We start from the raw sequence: 26,628 nt of genomic DNA, 5'->3' as shown, positions 1-26,628 counted from the left end.
ACACACACACACACACACACACACACACACACACACACACACACACAAACTGTTTCAGCTGTTCAAAAAAGAGCTATCTACATTTATATAGTTTCTTCTGTAAGGAGAAGAAATACTCTAATCTCAGATATGGTAGTCAGGGAAAAACAGAAATATACTTGCTCTTTTGCACAGGCTTGGACTGGTGAGGTAAGAAATAAGGGAATGTGTTGGTAGAGCCCCTAATTACAACCCTTATTTCTTTGCTATTTTTAAAAGAAAATCCCAGGAGAAATGCAGTAGTACCTAGCACACATATAAAATGACTCACTGAAATCTACCTTACATTTATTTTTCTATTTAACTATTGTGTTAACTAAACAATGCTTCCCGCCCCCTCCCCCCACCCCCCCAAAAAAGAAGGCTTAGCCTTACTGGTTCAATAATTTAAATTTTGATTTATAATAATGTATATACAATTTTAACTATTTCTGAGATAACTTGCTCTTCTACAAGATTCATGAAAGACAAATTTGTACATTCTTCACTAACTTTCTGGTCAAAGGATATATCTAAGTAAAACTTACCACACCCATGAAAAGTGGTTTTGAAATATCTAAATTTGCCCTCCAAGCAAAGAACAATGAATAAATGCAAAACATTCCAGTAAAAAGCCATACTAATGATGAGTTCTGTCTGTTCCTATAAAAAAAATTAAAATATGTCCAAAATTATTTATGTGACATGAATATCAATAATAATATTACACAGTTTTAAACTATGAAAAAAAAAGTTGGAACTAAAAAACTTTCCATTTTTAAGTAGGAAAAAAGAAAGATCTCAGGTTTAAAAATATGAGTTGGAATAGATAACCAAAGCATAGTAATAAACCATACACTGCACTACATATTGTCGACAGCATAATTTGGAACTATGCAGCAAAAGATACGAAGTTAAAATCTGCAGAAGAAATATAAATTACTAATCTTGTTAAATTTAAGATGTAATTAAACATATGCAAAACAAAAGAGTAATTTCATGCATCAAAATAATAAAGATTTAAAAATGACAAATCTCAGTGCTGGTGAGAATGCAGTTGTATGAGAATATATGTTAGTACAATGTTCAAGAAAAGTTAATTTGATAATATATATCAAGAGCCTTAAAGAAAATATTCACATTCATTGACCCAGTAATTTGACATGTGGGCATAAATTTTTAAGCAAGAACCAGAAATGTGGATAAGAATTAATCCACAACAATGCTTTGGTATTACTTATAATAGTGGAAAAAGTGGAAGCAATCTAAGACCCTCAAATAGGAGAACATTTAAATTAACTGTCCTAGGTTATAGTATGGAATATTATACAGAAATTTAAATGATTCTAAGTATCTCTTATGGTATGGGAAAAAGCTCAAAATATAATGTTAAGGAAATAAAACTATAAATGTATATACAAATATATATTTACATAAAATACACTCAACAGGCTAGAAAGTAAATGAACAAGAAAATAATGGAGGTAAATAGTGCTATATTTTTTTAGGTTTCCTTTTATCATTGGAGGTTACTTTTTTCTTCAGGGGAGTTCAAATAATTGTTTGCCCCTTTTGCAAAGCAACAATAATTGGCTATGGGATAGTAAGAGATCAAACCAGAAGTTTAAGATATCAGATGTCCACTTAGTTAGATTATAATATACTGTTCAATGTTCCAAAGTCATTAATTTATAATTAGAAAAAAAACCTAGCAAAAAAGCAATATATATTTGCCTTAATACAACTGGTTAGAGTCATTTATTTGGAATATAAAATACTACTGGCAATGTTCTATAATGACATTGAATATATTAATTCAATTAATGAACATGGGAAAAATAATGGAAAAAGGAATTACTTTACTCACTTTCTTACTAAACATATATTTGCCCAAACTGCAAGGGCTTGAATGTTGAATGAGAGTTGGGTCCTCATATTTGTCACCTGAGAACTGTAAAAGACAATCTAATTTATTGTTGGCAAAAACCAAATTTGTTAGTTCCAAACAAAGCATCCTTTATAGACTATATCTGATTATGCAATGAATAATTTTAAGGCTTTGAGTCAGATTTTAAAATTTTGTATTCTTTTAAATTGGGGAGAAAAAGTACCACAAGAAAGAGTTAAACAGTCTAAGATATTTTCCAGTTGTAACATTTGGTTAACAACTTACACAATGTGACCTGAGATAAGAACAAATAATTATTCAGTATTTTTGATATTGGTATACTATACTGATATTATAAACCAATTTGTATCCTAGATTAGTTTGATAAGAAGTCATACGAAACTGAAAATAAAACAATTCAAATAATTTTCTGGAGATCCAATCATGAAGAAAAAAGGAAAGAGAAGTGATCTCTAACCATCGTTTTCTAGGTTATCTTCTTCCGTAAAAGGCTTCCTTGTTTTCTATACTATTTGGTTCAAAAAATGTTTAAGCAATCTCCAAGAAATGTATTTTTCCCCTACAATTAATCTAAATTATTTCATTAACTAATAAGCATTTTCTAAGTGTTATCTGAGTTCTCAAATAGCTCTAGCAGTCTCCAATTTTTAAAAAAGAAATGACTCTACACTATCTCAAAGAACTTTCTTCTCCCTACTGGCAATTTTACTGGAGAAAATGTGATGCCATAATTATGGAAACCACACAATGTGTATTTTACTAATGGAAACTTATCTACTATGAGAAGATATCCTTACTCATTTTCAAATACACTTGAAAAATTGATTCCAGCATGAGGCCCATTTCAAACCATTCTTCAAAAGGAATGAAGTCAGTCTCAAAATTTATTCTTGGAGATCTGTTGCTTAAATGTAAGCTCTAAAACATGGTCACTGCCTAGGGTTAGATGCAATAATTTCCAGAATGCAATTCAACAGGATTGCAATTTAAAGATATGCATGGAGAAAGAATGTAATTTGCTTGACTGGAAAAGAGATGATTAGGTTCCATCATGTTGAAGGATTTTCTAGTAAGTTAATTATGAGTTGCCTTTCTCAATACTCTTGTCCACCTGAAACAAAGACTAGAAATTCTCTCACTCATTCAGAGAGTGCTAGGATTATGCCCCCATACCGTATTACGATTTCGTTTGAGCAAACAGTGTCAGTGTGAGTGGTCATCGCTCTTGTCAAGTCTTTTTTTCTAAGTATATGACCTAACTGCTATTATGTCAATGTAAAGGAGGCCTCTAAGTTCCCCAATAAATGACTTTTATGTGCTACTAATGAAAGTTAGATGTATGGTCTAGGATTAGTCTTGAGGCTTCTCTGGAGTTCATGTGGGATTGTTAAGACAAAATATACTAGTGATCCTGAATGTGACAACTTCGGAAGGTAGGTAGAAAAGAGCCGGCAGGGAGTCTTGGCATGGAGAAAAGCAGAACAAAGGAGAAGCCCAGAGACACTGATAAAGTTGTCTTTATCTTTAAAAGGGGAACTGAGCTTCTTACTACCTTCTTCCCAACAGAAAAGAAAAAGGAGCCACAAAAGTCTCTGTCAGACATAAAAAGAAATATTTAAAGTCAATTGTAAGAACCTCAAAAGGTTATATAAGAATAACTGGTGGCAGGGAAATATTTTCAAGATATAGTATTAAATGAAAAACAGCAGGCTAACAAAACAGAGTATACATTATGATTACATTTTCAAAAACAAGCAAAAATATTAAAAATATTGGAAGGATATAGACAAAAATGTTAATGGATTGAGAACAGTGGTTATCTCTGCATGTTGGAATTATAGTAATTTTAATTTCTTGGTTTGCTTGCCTGTATTTGCTAAATTTTCTGTAATAATTATGTATCATTTCTTGGAGTAAAAAGAAAGTAATTTAAAAAGAAAAGAAGGAAGTATGGAAGGAAGCAAGCAAGCTAGCAAATGAACAAGACAGAAATTGTGAGAACCTGTGAACTACCTCACATATAGATTTGAAATATTTCCCCCATATTTTAAAAATAGTTTTCAAGTAGTCCTGTGAATTCCATATTAATAGTTAGGAGATAACTTTAGTGTTAGAGAAACCTATTCATCCCTAATTTTATATTGAAAATATTGTAAGAATATTACAGAACTGGTATGTATATTTTTCAAGTTGCCTTAATCTGTATAGTTTTTTTTTTTAACATCTTTACTGGAGTATAATTGCTTTACAATGGTGTGCTAGTTTCTGCTTTATAACAAAGTGAATCAGCTATACATATACATATATCCCCATGTCCCCTCCCTCTTGCATCTCCCTCCCGCCCTCCCTATCCCACCCCTCTAGGTGGTCACAAAGCACGGAGCTGATCTCCCTGTGCTATGCAGCTGCTTCCCACTAGCTATCTATTTTACATTTGGTAGTGTATATATGTCAGTGTTACTCTCTCACTTCATCCCAGCTTTGTATAGGTTTTAAAGCAAATATTAACCCATTTTTCAAAGAACTCTAATAGATAATATAGATGAAAATATATTTGCTTAAGCTGGTTCTAATAAGGCTGGATGTTTAAACATATGCAAGTCAAAAATAGAGCTTACAGACAGCTTAAAGGAAGTCTTAAAAAACATTAAATAAATTAATGTTTGAAGAATTAAATGAATATAGCTCAGACCAAAATAACAAGAAAATAATTGTTCAAATTGTGTTAAATACAATGTTCTAAAATGTCTCCAAAAGAAAGAAGATATAAACAAAGAAAAAGTTATTTCTAAAGCAACAGTACATTGGGTAATTTTGTATACAACTGAAAGTTGAAACATTTTCATTTTATATATTCTATTTAGTCTCCTAATAGTCTTATTTACTGTTTTATTTATTACTCATTTTAAGCTTTATCTTATTGAAGGAAATGCTGGAATATTTGTCATTATACACAAAAACTGTTAACCACAGAGGTGAAAACTACATCTCAGACGTACTGCTTCACAAAGAGATAAACTCAGAAATCCCTAAAATCGTTTAAAGGAACTAATAAAGAATTCATTTAAAAATAGTTTAAGATATTTCATACTCACAGCAATATTTCAGACATACTGGATCCTATTTCAGATTTGGCCTAAACATAAAAAAGTTTATTTGCATAAGCATTAAACTGAAGCTTTGGTAGACTATTGTGTTTTAATTACCCTGATTTAAAAGATACACGTTTAAATATACAATGCAACTTGTCTCTTCATTCAAAGTGTTTACTTCAGAGCCTTATTGGATTTTTTAGGAGAAGTCAGTGAAAACTAAACACAGATATCCCTTAGGAATAATTTCAGAGACAATAATTGGCTAAAAATCAGTTAAACTCTTCCAGCAGGAATGATTAACACATTAATGAACTAACAGATTTTACACTTTCATTACAAAGTCTCTTTAAGCTCTTTTTTTGGGCACTTTGGTTAAAGCTCATTATCGCCTGCCTGTAATTTCACAATTATGTGTGAATTATACACATTTCAAATCTGGAATGGCCCTCAAGCAATATTTCAATGGAATAACCAATGTAAGTAAACCAGAGTATAAATTTAAAGTACCAAACTTTCTAAGTCAAAAAATAATAATTATCCTTTTATTAAATGACTTTATTATGAAATACCTCCTACATACAAAAAACATATATAATATATATTTAGGGAATAAAGAGTTTTAAAAAATCTATAGACTCACCACTCACTGAAGAAACAGAACTGCACGAATACCATAAGGTATCTCACAAAGCTCTCAAAGGGGCTTTCTTGTCCCCCAGTGGTAACTGTATATATATATACAGTTTTACTATATAGTTTTACTACTTTTTATGTATCCTTCAGCAATAGACTGTTTAGTTTTTGCATGGCTTAGAATTTTGTATAAATGGTATCATATAATATTGTAGTCTTCTGAGATTTGCCTTCTTAAGACACAGAAAGTGCAAACCGTGAAAGAAAAATCAGATACAACTGTCTTTCTTAAAATAAAAACCCATCTATTTATCCTTTCACTTTTCAGATAGCCATTACCTACAACCACATTTAGTGTTTTCCCCTAATTTATGTCTTAGGGAAAGAAAGGCCTTTTGAAATTCTTTAGAACATACAGTTTCCATTAAGTGAGATCATATTTTATGAAGCATTTACATATTTAGATCCCCCACTGAATACTAACATGAACACTGTTCATCAAATATGTTTTAAAAAAAGAAACAAATATACTCATTAAGGTATATTAAAATTTTTGAGATTTTTTTCCCTTTAATCATTTCCAAATATTTTTAATCACAGACCAAGAGCCCAAAGTGATACCGAATGCTAACAAGACTGAAATGCTTCAACTGCGGGCAGCAATCTTTTTACTGCTTGTTATCCTGAAAAACACATTCAGGGTATACAACAGGATGGTGTCAGATTAAGTGATTCATTTTTTTTCCTAACATATGTGAAAGGCTACATTCCAAGGGGCAAGTCTGCTATACAAATAACAAATGAAAATTCCAGGTACTGTCATTGATACAAAAACACTGATTTTTTTTTTCCACTCAAGGTCCAGGCAGAACACTGAAATTTTGCCACTTATTTCCTTAAAAGGGCTTGAAATATAAATTTACCAGACTGAATGTTCCATATTCTTCCCTGAGAAAATGTGTCAAAAATCCTAGCAATGTTGTCTGGTCTCCCCAGGTCCAACGGGCTTGATGGAGGTAGGATGAGATAGGAAGGTAGACATAGGGCAGCAAACCAGCAGAGAGGTACAGACCCAACTTCAACAAAGAGCCCAGGGACAGTTCCTGCATCAGAGCACATGGTGTCACATGTATAATAATGTTTATTTTAGTCAAATTCATCCTGGAACTTCAAGAACACATCAAGGAAAACATCAAATATGTTTACTCAGAGCTGATCTCTCAATTTATATTAAGTCACCACAGAATACGATGTTAAACTTTCTGATTACTGTGGATTACTAGAAAATTGCATCAGTCTGAATTCCTTTGCATGGCAGGTGAAATCTGAGTGAAGCAAATAATATTAGCAAAGACTCATGAGTATCATGTCTATTGCATCTTTTACATTTAAAACCATGTCATGACATGCAGCATTGCACAGCTGAGATAACCCACTTGGAAGTGATTACGGTGTCTGGCCGTTTTTGAAAATGCCCAAAATATTGTTCTAATACTGATTCACTTCATTCCCATCATCAGAAGCAGACTTCAACTATATACTTTATTATGATTGTACACTGACAATATGTTCTTTCTACAAGTGTTTGGGACATTTAATGAAAATACTTGGCACAAATGAAGCTAGCTTTTAAGTAACATCCCAGTTCATCCAAATGTTCTTTTTTCTCAATTTACATAGGAAGGAAGAAAACTTGTTGTTGTATGCAACAGTCTTGCCTCAAGGAGAATATATTTCTCATCTTCACATTTCTAAAACAAAGGACAACACTGCCAAATTTTTATAAAGATTAAGTCCAGAAGAATCCTGGTATACTAGAAAGATTCAAATAGTGCTTGCTTTAGTAACTGGGAAAAGGGTCTCTTACAAATATTGTGATTAGAAATTGCCCATTTTTCCTTTACAAAAAAGGAAAATTCATAGGTGACAGTGAATATAAGTACCAAAGTTTGCATTCACCAGAAGTAGAAAAGCAGTTGACTTACATCAGCATTTTCAAATAAACATTCTTAATTGAAAATGGAGTGTTTTTATTATAGTACTAATTTTGCTTGACATTTCTAAAGTGGTAATGAGATTCATAAAAATGATGGGATGAAAAAAGTGTAAGAAATAACTAATTGAAAAATATGGCTTTGCTATTCTTAAGAGTACCTTTAAAGAAAGTAAATGTTTAGATTTTGGTAGTTTCTGCATATTATAAGGTTCAGTTTAGAATGGCAAGATGCAGTTGTTGCAGAATTTTCCTTTTGTATGGGAAATAAACAGGGAAACAATCACATGAGATCTATTTCAGAGAGTACAGGAGAGAGGTTCTGAGTCCCAGCTGCACGTATACTGGAATCACCTGGGGAACTTTTAAAAAATATTAATATCTGGGCTTTACCCCAAATCAATTAAATCAGAATTATTTTAGGGTGGTGGGATCACTCACACACACACACACACACACGAACACTCTCTCTTACTTACTTTCTTAACGCTTCCCAGATAATTTAAGTGAGCAGTCAGGGTTGCAACCAACTGACTCAGGACTTCCAGCGCTGCCTTAGATCATCTGACCAGTGAGATCCAACTCCCTGTCACTTCACTGGTAGATCTTATTTTCTAGCCTCTGCTCTTTAAATAATGAAAATAAAAGGTCCTTTGAAGAGTCATACTTTCCCAAATTTCGTCATTCAGCAGTAGCTGATCTAAGTAGAGCAAACAGGCTCTCAGACCAGGCTCCTAACTTGTCAACTATGAGTCTTGCATGTTTTATATAAGAATACGGCTCTCCCTTCAAAGAACTAACACAAAAGATTTGCTTTTTAAGTTCATGCCAGAGAATGCACCTCTCTGATATCTAAATGCACCTCCTGTGATATCAGAAGGCTGGTTAAGAGTGACACCATCAAGATGGCAACATAAATCATTCGCAACTTCAGTCCTTCTCACAAAACACCATCAGCAACTATCCACAGACATGGCCCCACTGTGAAAATCCCAGAAACTGGGGTTGAGGCTAAAGCATGTTCCTGGACCACAGAGACTGAGAAGGACCACTTTCGAAGTGTCAGGGGGCACTCTGACCACGTCAACCCTCCCCTAGGCCAGCACAGCACTGCACCAAGAGGACTCCCCTAGGACTACAGTTTTTCCAGTGGGAAAAGAGAGCCCAAGGTGGATATCCCGCTCCCCCAGCATTGCAGGATGCTTCCCAGGAGGCTCACTCAGTTCTCACCTCGCAGGGACCACTGGGGGGATCTTCAGGGCTCAACCATTGGGGATCAGATAGAGACGGAGAAGGGGAGCAAGGCTTACAGCAACCAGTCTCCCATCTTGGCAGACCACGTTCCTGCTTGCAGCAGTGCCAGAGCAGAGATCTTAGCCAGCAGTTCTGCACATCTGCAGAGCCGAGCCAGTGGCTGATCCCAATCTAAAATAATTCTGATTTAATGGATGTGGGTCATACATTAACGTAATAAAAGCCATATATGACAAGCCCACAGCTAACATCATACTCAGTGGTGACAGATTGAAAGCTTCTCCTTTAAGATCAGGAACAAGACAAGGGTGCCCACTCACCAGTCTCACCACTCATGTTCAACATAGTACTGAAGTCCTACTCAGAGTAATCAGGCAAGAAAAAGAAAAGGAATCCAAATTAGAAAGGAAGAAGTGGGAATTCCCTGGCAGTCCAGTGGTTAGGAATCCACGCTTCCACTGCAGGTGGCAGGGGTTCGATCCCTGGTGGGAGAACTAAGATCCCACATGCAGCTCAGCAGGGCCAAAAGAAAAAAAAAAAAAAAAAAAAGAAGAAATAAAATTGTTTCTGTTTGCCAATGACATGATCTTATATAGAAAATCCTAAAGATTCCATCAAAAAGCTGTTAGAACTAATAAACAAATTCAGGAAAGTTGCAGGATACAAAATCAACACACAAAAATTAGTTGTGTTTCTATATAATAACAATGAACTATCTGGGGAAAAAAAACTATCTCATTTACAATAACATCAAAAAGATAAAATGCTTAGGAATAAATTTAACCAAGGAGGTGAAATATCTGTGTACTGAAAACTGTAAGACGTTGATGAAAGAAACTGAAGAAGACACAAATGAAAAGATATATCATGTCCATGGATTAAAATAATTAATATTGTTAAAATGTTCATACTACCCAATGCCATCTATAGATTCAATGATATTCCTATCAAGCTTTATATGAAATAAATAAATAAATAAAGCAAGCCCATGTTTTCTGATTCCATAAATGTCATAGTGGGCATAAATAAAATATTATGAATTTTCATTTTTACTCAAAAACTTACCTTCGGGGCTTCCCTGGTGGGGCAGTGGTTGAGAGTCCACCTGCCAATGCAGGGGACACGGGTTCGTGTCCCGGTCCGGGAAGATCCCACATGCCGCGGAGCAGCTGGGCCCATGAGCCATGGCCGCTGAGCCTGCGCATCTGGAGCCTGTGCTCCGCAATCGGAGAGGCCACAGCAGTGAGAGGCCCACATACCGCAAAAAAAAAAAAAAAAGAAAAACTTACCTTCTCTTTTAAAAGTCGAAAGAGAATCCATGGAATTATGCACAAAACATAGACTACTACTGTGTGCTGATTACATAAGCTAAGGCCACAGCAGAAAGCACCAATTTTAGATATCTGAAAATATAAAAGAAAAAAATCCAAGTTAAAAATTCACCAAAAACAGCACAATAGTAAAAAGCTATTCTTTATATTAAAGCTAAGCATTTGTACGATAAGTCTGGTTAAAATCAACATCTTAGATGCAAACAGTCATGCTTTAACATGCACTAATATTTATCACCATTATTTTTTATTATTATTTTTCATTCTCATCAAATCATTGCAGAGTGTGACCTTAAATTACTGTCTTCAAACTAAGTTTTACAAAGTCCTATATGATGACATGTCCTAACAGTAACAGGATATTGTGTAATTCTCATTCAAGTGAAATCTAGAACTGAAGTTCAACAATTCTGTTTTACTTTTTCTCCTATTGAATTAAATAAATTGAATATAACACTTTTATTTAGAAACCTGGTTCTCTATGGGTGGTCTTTCTGCTATTTTTGAACATGTGTTATTTTCATAATCAGAAAAAAGTTTATTTTAAATAAAAAATAAACTCTAAGGGCTTCCCTGGTGGCACAGTGGTTGAGAGTCCGCCTGCCGATGCAGGGGACACGGGTTCGTGCCCCGGTCCGGGAAGATCCCACATGCCGCGGAGCGGCTGGGCCCGTGAGCCATGGCCACTGAGCCTGCGCGTCCGGAGCCTGTGCTCCGCAACGGGAGAGGCCACGACAGTGAGAGGCCCGCGTACCACAAAATAAATAAATAAATAAACTCTAACAGCACCACAGGTTTGTTTATGGAAGCCTCAGATAAACTTTTATATTCTTTTGTTTCTATAATCTTTAATGACACAGGCTGTGTATATACTAAGATGATCTGGCACTCTTCAATGTATAGACGGTAAGCCCTTAGAAGACAGGGTTCCTCCACATTTCAAATTATCTTGATGATAGTGTTGGCCTTAGAAGTCACTGTAATCTCTTTGGGACTACTTCATTTTACAGTTGATCCTCTCCTTTTAGTTAAAAAAAAAAAGTGCGAATTTGATCTTTTTTGCAATTAGAGAATAAGTCAATGTGCCGTAATGGTAAATAATTTAAGGTAGTCAACCTAGGACTTGGCATCTTAAGATCACACACACACACACACACACACACACACACACGATGGTGGATTAACCAACAAGTCTATCTTTCTCATAGGACTCAAAAGGGATTTCAGAATACCCTCATTCTTCAAAAACCTTCTGAACTGTGAAAGAAAAAAAAAATTCCATGTTTTATAAAGGCTCTCATCGTTCATAGTAAAAGAATTGAGAATATTTTCTCTCTCAACATGCCTAGATTACCTTGACAGTAATCAGAATAGATAAACAATATCTAAACCAAAGTTAAAAAGAAATACAGCATCTGTCAAAAAATTAAAACAAAAAGTGATTTCACTTTGATCAAAATAGGTTACCTTTGATCTTTCTTGTGCAGTTGTTGCCTCCTCAAAATGTACAGTAAGAGCCATAAGCAGCCCCACAAACAGATTGTTTAAGCTAAAAACCTCTGCTGCAATGGACCACTGCCATGTTAGGCGAGAAAATGAAAACACCCCCGCAGCAAGGATTCCTCCAGCATATGAGCCAGAAAGCCTGCAAATACAGATAACATGAAATCTTCTTTCCCAACCAAAAGAACCGACTTTACTTTCCTTTTTGTGAACTGTAGCAGCAGCAATTATGACAGTCGCCCAGCACTATCCCAACACATTAGATGGTTAATACATTACTTCATGTAATAATTCCTTTCAACGGATTTTAATTATGAAGTCCATATATTAACCTATTAACAAACAAATGAACAAACCTGCTTGGTATCCTATGGATTGGATGAGGTTTAGTTCTCAGATGTAACCTTTAGGATTCAAGCCAGTTCAGAAAGCCTGAAGAGACAGTAGCTAGAGAGATAACAAACCTGTGTCATTTTTCTTGCTATATCTAAGAAGAAGAATGATAACGACTGGTTAAGACTGAAATGCGTTTAATTGTAAAAATTAATGAAACGGCAGAATATCTGTTCAGGAACATTCACTTATTGTGGAATGTTTGGATCTAGGTACTTCCTACATTTATCTCCCAACATTTGGCAAAATATGTCTTGGTCACAATATTTGGTGCTTTTAAGATCTTGTAAGCTAGATTCTTAGTTTCTGATGATTTCTTCTTTACACAAAGTCAAAGTTAAAAATGATATATCTTTTAAAGAGAAGGATGGGAATGTGAATTTTAGAAACCCAGAAGAATCAAATGCTACACTTGGAAACAAATTCTTCGCCCCCAAATGCCAACAAGAGCCCCACATTTCAAATCAGTCAAGGAAACTGGATCTCAATTCAGAGATAAGATTTGAGACTGGTAATGTGGCATATCAAACCAAAACAACTTCCTATTTCACTATAAATCTAAAGCTATGAAAATTAAAGCTATTACTGAATATCTATTGCTTACAAGCATTATTCAGCAAGCATCTCTATGTCTAATAATTATGATATTATATGGTCCCAGGGCATTACTTTTTAGCTGTATTGCTTTGTATAAAATTTATGGAGTAATTGCATGGCTTTTAATCAATCTTAATAGAAAAAAAAAAAAGCTAAAAAATTTCAGTATCACCAAACCTATTTTTCTTTGAGTTTCTCTTTACAATTTTTCTGTTTTCTTTCCCTTATAAAATTCATCAGTTTCCTATTTCTTGCAGAGTACCCCATTCTCCCAGTTATCCTGATTCAGTACCCTGAAGTTATTTCTTCCTTCCAAATTCCTTCCCAGATTCCTTTCGATCTGTATTCCTATTGCCTTAGACTCAATTATTTTAATAGTTTCCTAACTTGTCTTATGTTTTTCCAACCCTTCTGCAATATAACATCGGATTAAAATTTCTGAAACATACTCTTTGTGAATTCTCTTCATCCCTATAGGATAAATAAGAAATGAGTTAGCCTGGAATCCAGGCTCCCAATAAACCAGACACCCCTAGCCACTAATTACCAACATGATCTCCCACCAACTAGTCAAGCTCCTCAAAATTCCCTAATAAGACAGGACTATTCTTAGCTCTGCACCTTTGCTCATGCTGTAGTGCTGAACTGAATATCCTCGCTGCTCCTTTATTAAAACTCTGCTCTTTCCTCAATTTTCTCTTCAATTCCCTGGTTTCTAGCCCATCTCTGCATATTGATAGCATTTAATTGTCTGTAACAATTATTTTTACATTGTTTTTGAGATATGAACTGGAGTTAAACTTCACTTAGATTGGAAGCATCTAGCCCCAAGCACAGAAAGGAAACTTAGCAAATGAGAGAATGAATTAATCTTCAAGTATTAGTAACATTTTAAAGGAACTAAGTTTCAGCTCTCAATATGACTCTGGACAGTCAGCATAAGATACAAGATTCCTTCCTCTACTTAAAAGAAAGGAAGTGCTCAAACGGAGACATGACAAAAGGACATAGGAGCCAGCTTACAGGGCTCTCATGGCCAAACTGGGGATAACTTGATCATCAAGAAAATTATAGTAATAGACTGTAACCCAATGAATAAATAAGAATCTATGAATCTATAGTGATACAAAAATTGGGTGAGAAGAGAAAGTCCATGGAAAGTCAACTAATAACTGTAGAAGAAATGATGGAATTAAAATCACCATTTGGCAACTGTCATAACAATAATCAATGGATACCAAAATAGTGGGTAAGAGGTTTGCAGTAACAGAAATATGTACGTAGTCTAAAGGTATCATCCTGTAAATGGATTAATTACAAAGGGAGAAATGGTAACTTTACAGTGGCAAACTGGACAGACACAATCTTAACCACATGATCAAAGTTAACAGCCCAGTAATGGGACAAACAAACATCATATGCTTCCTTATCTATTGCAATAAAAAGAATACAGCATCATTTCTATGGCATTCCTGCCAAAAATGCATTACCTGAATTTAAGCAAGAGGAAAGGCAAACTCAAACTGAAGGGCACTACAAAATAACTGGCCTGTATGTATCAAAAAATGTCAAGGTCTTGACAAAAAACAAAAAAAACATCATGAGGAACAGTTTCAGATTAAAGAGGAATACACAACAGAATAAAAGACATGATCTAGGATTTTCTTCTGCTGTAAGCACACTATCTGAGAAAACTGGAAAAACTGAATCAAGTCTGAAGGTTAGGTAACAGTGTTGTATCACTGATAATTTCTTTGAGACCTCCACTGTGGATATACAAGAAAATGTTTTTAAGGAACGTATCTTGAAGCATTTAAGGGTAAAAGGATACTATGACTGCAGCTTACTCTTAAATGGTTAAAAAACAAAACAAAACAATACATGCATACTCACTGAGTCAAGCATAAAGCGAATGTGGTAAAATACTAACATCTGGGGAACCTGGGTAAAGGGTAGACAGAGTTGGGCTCTTCTTGCCACTTTTCTATAAATCTGAAATTACGGCAAAATAAGAAGTTAAAAAAACAAATCAGGGGCTTCCCTGGTGGCGCAGTGATTGAGTCCGCCTGCCGATGCAGGGGACACGGGTTCGTGCCCCGATCCGGGAGGATCCCACATGCCGCGGATCGGCTGGGTCCGTGAGCCATGGCCGCTGCGCCTGCGTGTCCGGAGCCTGTGCTCCGCAGCGGAAGAAGCCGCAACAGTGAGAGGCCCGCGTACCGCAAAAAAAAAAAAAAAAAAAATCAGCAAATTTCCAAGATAATTTGCTAACATTTATTGAGTTTCTTGCTAGCTGTGTTTCAGGTATTGCTCTAAGTGCCTTCTTTATATTAATTCATTTAATATGCACAATAACCCTATGAGTAGACGTGATTTGTCTCCTTTTTTCAAATGAAGAAACTGAGGCTCAGGGAGGCCAAGTAATTTTTCCAAGTCCTATGGTAGGTAATTAAGTGGCAGAACCAGGATTGAAATTGTTAGTCTAGCTATTTAGGACCATGACATTATGGGGTAAAAGATGGTTATTTTAGTTTTAATGTCAAATAATTTATTATTTGTTTTAGTTTTAATGTCAAATAATTTTAGTTTTATTTTAGTTTTAATGTCAAATAATTTATTCCAGACTAATGATACATTGTACTTTTACTTGGTTAACTATGCACTCCTTGAGTAAATAGAACAGAAGTTTTGTCCGTTATTAGAATCGTGTTTATGTCTATGTTTTATCAACACAACATACTACCAACTTGAATTGTACACACCTGTCAAGATTGATTTTAACCTTTTTTTTTTTTTGAAAGGGCAATTAAAGTTTAAAACCACCAAACAGTTAATTAAAGAGAACTGATATGTACAAATCCTCAGGAAGAAAACTCATGACTCACTAATCTACAATGATTTTTAACACATTATTATACTCAGGAAGACATCCTAGTGTTTGAATTGTTGACATTAATTATTGGAATTATGAACTATGTTAACTGCCTTTTCAAATATTTCATAAGTTTTTAGAAACTAAAGAGTAAAGGTAAAATTATCAACTTCAGTGATAAAATTTATCCAGTCACCTTAGACTATTACAGATAGTTAATGTACATTAGCATTTTACTGAAGACTTATCCTACAACAGCAAGGGCTTTATAATCTGAATTTTCCCCACCTGATTTCTGTCCCACACCACCCTCCTGCCAAGGTCAGGATGGTTTTACAACAAATAATCCGTATACTCTTTCATTAGATTTTTCTTGGTATCAGAGAAATAATTTGTGAGACTGCTGAGTAAGGTGACAGAAGAGAAGATAACTGATTATAAAACCAGTAATGGAAATCAAACCTATAATCATGATCTTTTTAGCATCTCAAATGAGCTTGCCTAGAAATCAACTCAGTCTATAGGAATTTGGGTTGTAGTCCTAATATAAATTGAAGACAAAAGGGTAGTGGACCTTTTCTTTTCTTTTGGTTTTGCTGCTTAACATCTAAAATCCTCTCCTATGCTTGAGGGATATGAGTTTATGAGGCAAGGCCCCACCTATTATACACACTGAAAATACGAGATACTTTTCCAACCTCCCTTGCAGCTAGAGCATGGGTGTATGACCTGGGCTCTGTCTGTCAGAATCACCTGCTCCATTCTTTGAATTGGAAAATCGTGAGGCCAAGAAGCAGGGATGGAGACAGAATCAGACATGGCTGGTGGGATTTGTGCATCATTTTCACAGACAACGATGGCAGCACTTGGAAGGGCGGTGCTCAGAATCCAGGTCAGTGTTGGTGGTGTAACCTGGGGTGTCTGGGGCCCAGAGATGGCAGCAGTGGTGGTTTCACTAGCATATACCTGCCTAGGACTCTGAATATTTTGGGCTCTGAGCCTGGTAATCCATCCCTCCTAGAAATTCTGCAAGCTCTGCAACTTCCTTCTCTTTTTTTTTTCCAATGCTAGATTTGAATGTTTCCTTTTGTAAAAAGCTTTATTGAGACATAATTCATATACTGTACATTCACCCATGTAAAGTGTACAATTAAATATTTTTTGTATATTTACAGATATATGCAACCATCACTACAGTCAATTTTATAACATTTTCATCACTTCAGAAAGAAACTCTCTCTCCTTTAACTATCTCCCCCCATCCCCACCCCCAATCTCACTGCCAGGCTTAAGCAACCACTAATCTACTTTCTGTCTGTGAATTTCCCTCTTCTGGGCTTTCTTATAAATGGAATCATAGAATATGTGGACTTCTGTGACCGGCTTCTTTCACTTAGCACAATGTGTTAGAGGTTCATCCAACGTGTAGTATCAGTATCTCATTTCTTTTTATGGCTGAATTAATATTCCACTGTATAGATATACCAAATTTTGCTTATTCATTCTTCCGTTGATGGACATTTGGATTGTTTCCACCTTTTGCCTACTATGAATAGTGCACCTATAAACATTTGTGTACAAGTTTTTGTGTGGACATATGCTTTCATTTCTCTAGGGTATGTAACTAGGAGTGGAATTGCTGGAGCCTATGGCAACCCATTTAATCATCTGAGGAACTGCTAGACTGTTTTCCAAAGTCACTACATAATTTTACATTCCCACTAGCAATGGATGAGGGTTCTGATTTTTCCACAACCTAGTGAACACCTGTTATCTGATTTTTTGATTCTAGCCATCCTAGTGGGTGTGAAGTGGTATCTCCCTGAGATTTTTTTTTTAAAGCATTTTTTAAAAAAACATTTATTTATTTGGTTGCGCTGGGTCTTAGTTGTGGCAGGCAGGCTCCTTAGTCATGGTAGCCGGGCTCCTTAGTTGCAGCTCTCCAGCTCCTTAGTTGAGGCATGCGACCTCTTAGTTGCAGCATGCATGTGGGATCTAGTTCCTTGAGTAGGGATCGAAACTGGGCCCCCTGCATTGGGAGCGCAGAGTCTTAACCACTGCGCCACTAGGGCAGTCCCTCACATTGAGATTTTGATTTGCATTTCCCTAATGGCTAATGATGTTGCACAACTTTTTAAGCACTTATTGGACATTTGTACATCTTCCCTGGAGAAATGTCTATTCAGATCTTTTGCCCATTTTAAAAATTGTGTTGTCTTTTTATTATTGAGTTGTAGCATTCTTCCAACTTCCTTTCAATGTTTCTCTTTTGCTAAACACAGCCAGAGTCAATTGCTTGCAATCAAGAATCCTGACTAAAACAACCTGCCTTCCCTGTTTATTATTTCTATTAAGTCTTCAAGAAAAACTGTGTGAGGAAATTCTGAAAATAAATGCTTAAGTTGTCAGAGCTTTGTGGGACACAGAAGAGATGGCAGTATGCTTAAGAGCAGAAAGTTACGTGTGCATCCATAAAGAGAATATACTAAAACATTTTGGAGGCCTCGTCATTTTACTATTTATGTTTTCCATAAAATAATGTATATAGGCTAAACCTGTGAGAAGTTCTTTGATTCCAACAGCCTTTTATAAGTCAAACCGTGAATGTCTCTTCAAACACACACGTTTGAACACACTGCCTTTAAGTTTACTTCATACTAAGATTCAGAATCAACCAACATTTACTGACCACGTAACATGTACAAATTAATGGATTAAGAAAAGTAGAGATAATTTGAAACATCTGTTGTGAGAAAGCTCCACAAGCTGAGGAGGGCTACATAACAAGGACTTGTAGGTAGCAAATAACATGTAATAATAAACGCTCAGCTGAGGCTGGAGACCGCAGGGGCTATGGATATGGGGCAGTATAGCCTCAGTCCGCATGGCTGTGGAAAGGTCTGCAGCAGCCTGAGCTGGGCCTGGGCAGGCTGGACGGAGCTGGGGTTAGGGGCTTTACTAGGTAAGCAGGACAGAAGGACAAGAGGGAAAGGTGTTAAAGTATGAACCACAGGGTCTACATTGGATGGGGATGGAAGCAGAGCCAGCAGGGGGCTGATGGAGGGATCAAAAAGATGAGCAAAGGGATCTAGGTCTCAATTAAATGGAAGACAAGTATAAGGGCATCGAGGAAATGAGGGAGCTGAAAGCTCAAGTCAGGCAGGGAGTGGGAAGTGGGTTGGGAAAGGGGACAGCAAATTGCTGAAGGATGGAACAGGCCTGTAAAGTAAGACGACTCTACTGTTGAAAGGAGCCTGTGATGGAAAAGTTTAATAAAGCTGTTCTCAAAATCATATGATATTCATTAAAATTAAGCATTTTTCTCAAAAGACAAGCAGTACATCATACATTAATAAGTCTGCAGGGTGAGCCCGGTGTAGGAAGACAGGTGTGTGGCCCAGTGCCACATCACACGCAGGCTAACGAGGAGATGTGCCCCCCCACGTGAGTACACAGCAAGCTGGGTCTGTGACTGGCTAACCCGTCAAAGGATAATGTCAGCAGTGGTGAGGATGAGGGGGTTCTGAAGACTTCGGAGGTCTCCAGTTCATTCACTGACTCTGTAGGCAGGCAGTCTCATTATATTGTTCACGGTATACACATTATCTGCGCATGCTTCGTTTCACCTTATTGAGATGGAGATAAATGACTAAAGAGCAAGCTGATGTCGAGGATGCTTTCCTGAAGGCCAGCTTCAGGGTCACGGTGAGCTCAGGACTGGCTTCACACTGTCCACATCTGCAGCCTCCACCCTCTCTTCTCACCCTGGTTCTCTACTAAAATTGTTCTCGCTGGGGTCCCCAATGACCATCTAACTGCCAAATACAACAGGCTCCGGGGACCCCTCTGCTGCCCTGGGTCACTCCCACAGCCACACTCATTGAGTTGACATCTGGACCTCACATCCTCTGGGTTTCCTTCTATGGCTCTGGATCTTCCTTATGTGTTTTCTCCAAATGGCTCCTCTTCTTGCCTTTAACTCCTTTAAAGCCAGCGTTTCCCAAGATTTCTTTCTCAGGACATTGTTCTCGCTCTGCTCTGCCTGGGTGACTTTATTCACCATCTTGATTTCACCTGCCAGCTACAAACTAAAGGAACCAAATGTCTCCAGAAATGCCTCTCCCTTAGTTTTGAACTTACCTTATCCCCAACTTACTGTTGTACCCTCACCACAAAGCCACCCCAACTCTGGACACTCCATAGAACCTCAGCGTCCGTACATCCAAAACTGATTTCTCATCCTCCTCCCTGAAATAATTCCTGCTCCCGTGTTCTCTATCTTAGTAAATTTCATTATCTTCCTCGTTTAGTAATCTAAGTTAAGAGACTTACGAGTCATCATCAGAGCTCCTCTCCCCTTCTCCCTGCAAAACATATCACATCCTGCCAACTGTACTTCATCAACATTTTAAAAACTCACGCTCTTCTCTCCACCCACATCACCACTGCCCTAGTTCAGCTCATCTGAACCCACACCTCAGGTTCACACCAATACTGCAGCTTTGCGTGCTGCCTGCTTCCAGTGCTAGGCCCACCACTGCCACCAGAGTGAGGGACCTCAAGCATATCTGATCTTGAACTTTTCTGCCTCCAACCCTTTAAGGATTCCTCTTTGACTATCAAGCATATTCCAAGCTCCCCATGACAACAGACAAGGATTTTCGTGATCTGGTCTCAGTCCACCTGTAGCTTCATTTTTGACATAACCCATTTCGAGCTGTGCTCCAGCAACACTGAATGACTTGTTAAGTCCCTGTGCTCACAGGCTCTTTCTCCTCCACCTCTGGGTTTCTCTGCACAGGAGGTTCTCTGTATCTGGAACATGGTTCTGCCTTCACTTGGCCACTGCCACTCATTGTGTACAACTCAATACGGGCATCACCTTTCCAAGAAGTTTTCCCGAAAGTGCTTTCACCAAGACTAGGGTAGTTGCTGCATCTCCCGATTCTCATTAAATTAAACATATTAAATGGGTACTGAATAGGTAGATTTTTCTGTATGTCTGAGGAATAGAATATTTTAACTGTAACCTAATCAAAACATAGGAAGGAAACCAGATGTGAGGAACTTAAAACTCTCCAAGAGAATTATTTTTGGATTACTGATACCACTAGATAGCCATGTCAGCATTTTAGCACTTTTTAAAAGGTAAAAGTATATTGCACTTTACATATATGTGTACTTGTGTATCCCATATAGAAAAGCTATATGATTTTCTGAAAACTAAATGTTTATATATATATATAATTTCAGATATACTTTATCTTCAGTTTTTAATGCTCTTCAAATATCCAAATAGCAATCGTTTCTAATTACCTCAACCTAAGTCCAACCATCTCTAGTAATGCTTTATAAAATAGCTTATGCCATTACTTAGAAATTATTCTCTTTTAATTGTAAAAAATTGAAAGAAAAGATGTTTTGGTAGTGGAGTAAATTTTGTTTCTTTTAAGGACCATGTCCTTTATCACTGCTGTCCTTTACTGTTATAAAAGTGATGTCTTAGTAACAAATGCGATTAAGGGAAAAGAACTAAAAAATTCATTTTGATTTTGTTACGTTGATTTTTTAAAAATAAAGTGAGGTCCATATGGATATATCTTTCAGAAACTAGGGAATAATCATTTCATCATTCTGTACTTTAATTCAAGTGTTTAAATATTCTTTTGGTAACAGTATAGAAATAATAATTTACTTTAAAAGTTTTTTTCATATTACTTGATTTATTCCTTGTCTGTAACACAAATATTTCAAAGGGAAAAATAAAATATGGAAGGTTCACAGTTACTCATATTGCCTTTCACACTGATGTGTAAAGAAGATCCCTTACAGTTTCTCAAACTTCTGTGAAATTTCAAACGAAATACCTCAAAGTTTCCATTTTATGTCTTTTTGAGCCAAATATCAATGAACCTTTCATATCAATAAGCCACTGTGAATTTGAGATAGAAAAAGACATTAAGTGTGCAGAAGACTTATCTAAGTGATGCTGCAAAAATCACATTGACGAATATGTCTGTAGGTGAATCTGGTCTTAAACTTTTTAAGCAAATAAGATGACTTAGCAGGACTTCCCTGGTGATCCAGTGGTTAAGAATCCACCTTCCAATGCAGGGGACACAGGTTCAATCCCTGGTCAGGGAACTAAGATCCCACATGCCACAGGGCAACTAAGCGCACGCTCTGCAACTACTGAGCCCATGCGCTCTGGAGCCCATGTGCCACAACTAGAGAGCCCACGTGCCACAACTACTGAGGCTGCGTGCTCTGAAGCCTGTGCACCACAACAAAGAGCCTGCGCGCTGCAACAAAAGATCCCGCATACCGGAACTAAGACCCGATGCAGCCAAATAAGTAATAAATAAATAAATTAAAAAGAAAAGATGACTTAGCAAGCACTTTTTTAAATCTGTTTATCAGTTTTTTTAAAAATGGCATGAATTCTATGAATACTATGAATCTACTGAATCCTTTTTTTTCAAAACATCTTTATTAGAGCATAATTGCTTTACAATGGTGTGTTAGTTTCTACTTTATAACAAAGTGAATCAGTTATACATATACATATGTCCCCATATCTCTTCCCTCTTGCGTCTCCCTCCCTCCCACCCTCCCTATCCCACCCCTCTAGGTGGTCACAAACCACCGAGCTGATCTCCCTGTGCTATGCAGCTGCTTCCCACTAGCTATCTATTTTACGTTTGGTAGTGTATATATGTCCATGCCATTCTCTCACTTTGTCCCAGCTTACCCTTCCCCCTCCCCGTATCCTCAAGTCCATTCTCTAGTAGGTCTGTGTGTTTATTCCCGTCTTGCCCCTAGGTTCTTCATGACCATTTTTTTTTTTTTTTTAGATTCCATATATATATATATGTTAGCATACGGTATTTGTTTTTCTCTTTCTGACTAACTTCACTTTGTATGACAGACTTTAGGTCCATCCACCTCACTACAAACGACTCAATTTCGTTTCTTTTTATGGCTGAGTAATATTCTATTGTATATATGTGCCACATCTTCTTTATCCATTCATCTGTTGATGGACACTTAGGTTGCTTCCATATCCTGGCTATTGTAAATAGAGCTGCAATGAACATTTTGGTACATGACTCTTTTTGAATTATGGTTTTCTCAGGGTATATACCCAGTAATGGGATTGCTGGGTCGTATGGTAGTTCTGTTTTTAGTTTTTTTAAGGAACCTCCATAGTGTTCTCCACAGTGGCTGTATCAATTTACATTCCCACCAACAGTGTAAGAGGGTTTCCTTTTCTCCACACCCTCTCCAGCATTTATTGTTTGTAGATTTTTTGATGATGGCCATTCTGACCGGTGTGAGATGATATCTCATTGTAGTTTTGATTTGCATTTCTCTAATGATTAATGATGTTGAGCATTCTTTCATGTGTTTGTTGGCTACTAAATTCTTAAAGCCTCTAATTAATCCATAATCTGTTTTGATTGCTGGGGCCTTTGTTATGAGTTGGACCAAGTATGAGCCTTCTCGATGAAGGGTTCCCCAAAATGGGTGATTAAACAAGTTAGTTGTAATCTAACTCTTTTGGGCAATAATTCTAACCAGAACACACATTCTACATTTTTTTTCCCCTGAAAAGGCTACAACATATATTTGTAATTTTTTGGCAGAGTTAGATTATATAAGTAGAGTGAAACACTATGCATAAATACTGGTACATGAATTGGTAGTCCAAATTTCTGGCTAAGCAATATTTCTTTCAAAAATATATGAAAGGAATATCTAATCTGATATTGTTATTTAAACATGAGTTTTAAATGAAATTGTTGTTCTGAGTCCACAAAACGAGCTGTTTGGTATCATCCATAAAGTCAAATGTACAGATGGAGTATAAATATAAGTACCTCCCAAATACGACAAAACAATTGTCATCTATCTGTAGACTAAGTATGAAGGGTTTTCTTCCCAAAGAAAACTGGCATAATCAAAAACACCATTGTGTTTTCACTTAGCAGTCAAGGAGGCCTACTTTCAATTTTCATTTCATTCTTTTAAATAAATATGCTTAAGTAATTATTATTTTTTTAAAAAGCAACTAAGGAATTAATGAATTTATTTACCCTTAATATGCTAAAGTGACATCTTAAAATTAGCTCATTAAAATTAAAAGACGTACATTTTTCTACTGAAATTGATGAACCTACTTCAACCACACTAATAGGAAGCTGGAGGGAAAAAAAAGGGAAATTCAAGTGAGGTTGTGAATAAAATGAGAACCGTTTTCAGCAGAACTCACTAATAAATTGCAAAATAATCTAAACTGTTTTCCACTTGAACTAAAGAACACCTCATGATAAGTTATATATAATATGAGAAAAAACTGTTTTCTATTCCCAATCTAGAGGCTCATAAAGCCTCACAGAAGGATATCAAGGAAGACACTTCTTCAAGTGAAATACATATTCTCAGAATCTAACCTGACTTACAGAAAGATAACGTCTTACAAGGCTATATGAAGAACACACACTTCAAACATTACTGTGAAATTTTACTAAAACCACCATTGTATTTTAAAAGATAGTCACATGCCAACAATCAAAATCAAGTTTTTACACTATTAGAGAGGCATGCTTAATTTTCAAGGTCTCACATTAACAGAGTAAGGTAATGATATGGATGATTCAAAATAACAAATAATCTAAAAGTCATTGAAGTATGTTTTATATAAATAAATCTTACAAATATGTTATATATAAAATATATTTTGCAGTATATTGGCAGTAAATAAATTTTCCCAATTATTTTTAACTTGGGCTAACACTAAAACCATGTAGTTCACATTCCAGGAGATCACAGTGGTCAGTCACTGAGAAAAGATATACCAAGAGTATGACAGATAGCATGGGAAAGGTGGTTAAGTATTTAAAATTTCACCCAGAAAATGCAAATGACAGAAATTCTCCACTAGGGTAAGGAATATGTGATGCTTTTAAGAGCATCCTAACAAATGTGAGGCTCGGAATTCTATAAGGCCTACATGAGATTCCTAAGAAAGGTACTGACTGTGCAGCAGTTTTCTCACTTATGGAATACTATTCATCTGTTGACACAATGGATAAATCAGGAGGTTACAATTTACACCATTGACACAGGTTTGCTATTGATGATAAGGTATATTTTTCTTTCCGCTATACAGTATTTGATTTTCATGTGTAGTCACATGTTTGTCTAACCCTCAATCAAAAGGCAAATAACAGAAACCTGAAATTCTTTCAGAACACACATTTGACATGCCTCATAAAATTCATGAATGTATTTGTCTTCAGTGTTACTTGTGTGCAAAGAACCCAACATGGAGGGTACACTACTTTCCTTCAACACTGAAAACTCCTACTTGAAGTAAGTAGAATCGAGTAGGAAGGCCACAATGCAGCATCTGAGCATTACTGTTAAATAAATTATTATTAGTGTCAACTCATATTCACGACTTTAAAAAAATACAGTGGATTACAGGGAACACATATGGTAAAGCAGGGTACAATTAGTGGCAAATCTACTGCCCCTGTCCTCCCAGGTTCTTATCTTTCTGGGTCTTGTTCATGAAGATTATACAAATGTTATCTCTGGCTCCCATGCACAAAATCAACACCCATATATTTCTCTCTTCAATGTACCTGGAGATGGTCAAACTGGGAAGCTAAGCTACTGACAAGAAAGGTTTTCAGTTTCAGCTGAACCTTTCTCATTGAGTGGCAGTTCACTCAAGACCCTTTCAACAAATACGTATTGAGTAGCTAACATGTTCCAGGTGGGCAAATTATAGTCAGTGGGCATTTGGAGAGCAGTAGAATCTAAATTTTTTCTTGTCATTTTCAAGTTTAGACCTAATAAACATAAATCAATAATTGAGGACATGGTATATTAAAGTTCTACCTCTGAAGCCGCCATCACTGCACCTAAAAAATAATGTAAAACATTTCCATCTTTAGTAAATTTGCAAGTAATCCCATTTTCCTATATTTTATAAAAATTTACTTTCACTCCAGGTAAAATCCTACCAAGGTTTATTCTGTTCCATGTGATTCTATCAAAAGGAAGAAAACTGTTCTACCCTGAATTTTCAGCTACGTAAATATCAACTACCAGTACACTGAAAGGAAAAATACAAAGTATTATTCCTGATTTAAAACCACTAAATAAACTTGGGAAAAAAATGGAAAAGACTTCGAAAAGGAAAAAGGCACAAGTGAAATGGAAGGAACAAGATTATGAATAGCTTCCATAAATAAAATGTAATTACACAATTTCCATTAGAATTCAAATTTGTTCACTAACCAATAAATGATGAAACTAGTCAAGGCTTAGAACAATTCACTTTATTACAGCTCATCAACCTTATACCCAAATATCTAAAAGGAAAACAATGAACTGAGCTTTATAGGAATCACCATCATTTACTTTACATTTTACCAAGTTTCCACAGTGTGCCAAATGACTTGCACCATGGGAGGCAATATCTTAAGGTACAGCCTAGCTTAAAATAACTCCCAAATTACAGATTTTCATCAATTTTGTTTGAAATTTTTAAAAACACACAAGGGCTTAGGCTTCCCTGGTGGGAGAGTGGTTAAGAATCTGCCTGACAATGCAGGGGACACGGTTCAAGCCCTGGTCCAGGAAGATCCCACATGCCCTGGAGCAACTAAGCCCGTGCGCCACAACTACTGAGCGTGCACTCTAGAGCCCGCGAGCCACAACTACTGAAGCCTGCGCGCCTAGAGCCCGTGCTCCACAACAAGAGAAGCCACCGCAGCGAGAAGCCCGCGCACCACAACGAAGAGTAGCCCCGCTCACCGCAACTAGAGAAAGCCCACGCGCAGCAACAAAGACCCAACACAGCCAAAAATAAACAAATAAATTAATTTAAAAAAGAAAAGAAAAAAGCACACACACAAAGCCTCAAGATTAGCTTATTACTCAATCTTGACAGTGTATTTTGTATTCGGTAGCAAAACTGAAATTGGTTAAAAGTATAGTCCAGCATATTATTCTCA

General features: G+C 36.3%; 1 protein-coding gene across 2 annotated transcripts in view; it reads right to left on the bottom strand.

The window, feature by feature from the left end:
- The window catches only part of TMEM260 (transmembrane protein 260), a 60,641-nt gene that overhangs the window by 21,874 nt on the left and 12,139 nt on the right, over positions 1 to 26,628 (bottom strand). For both annotated transcript variants that reach the window (XM_029237973.1, XM_029237974.1), the window contains exons 4-9: positions 11,701 to 11,878; positions 10,192 to 10,305; positions 6,579 to 6,758; positions 5,023 to 5,063; positions 1,886 to 1,969; positions 567 to 681 (exon numbers count right to left, since the gene is read on the bottom strand). In XM_029237973.1, the coding sequence (XP_029093806.1) occupies positions 567 to 681; positions 1,886 to 1,969; positions 5,023 to 5,063; positions 6,579 to 6,758; positions 10,192 to 10,305; positions 11,701 to 11,878 (712 nt within the window). The remainder of the gene's footprint in view (positions 1 to 566; positions 682 to 1,885; positions 1,970 to 5,022; positions 5,064 to 6,578; positions 6,759 to 10,191; positions 10,306 to 11,700; positions 11,879 to 26,628) is intronic.

Source organism: Monodon monoceros, unplaced genomic scaffold (genome assembly GCF_005190385.1).
Source record: "Monodon monoceros isolate NGI ecotype Baffin Bay Population unplaced genomic scaffold, NGI_Narwhal_1 Super_Scaffold_21, whole genome shotgun sequence".
NCBI lineage: Eukaryota > Metazoa > Chordata > Mammalia > Artiodactyla > Monodontidae > Monodon > Monodon monoceros.
Note: the sequence above shows the minus strand (reverse complement) of the source record. Positions and strands in the feature narration are given on the sequence as shown.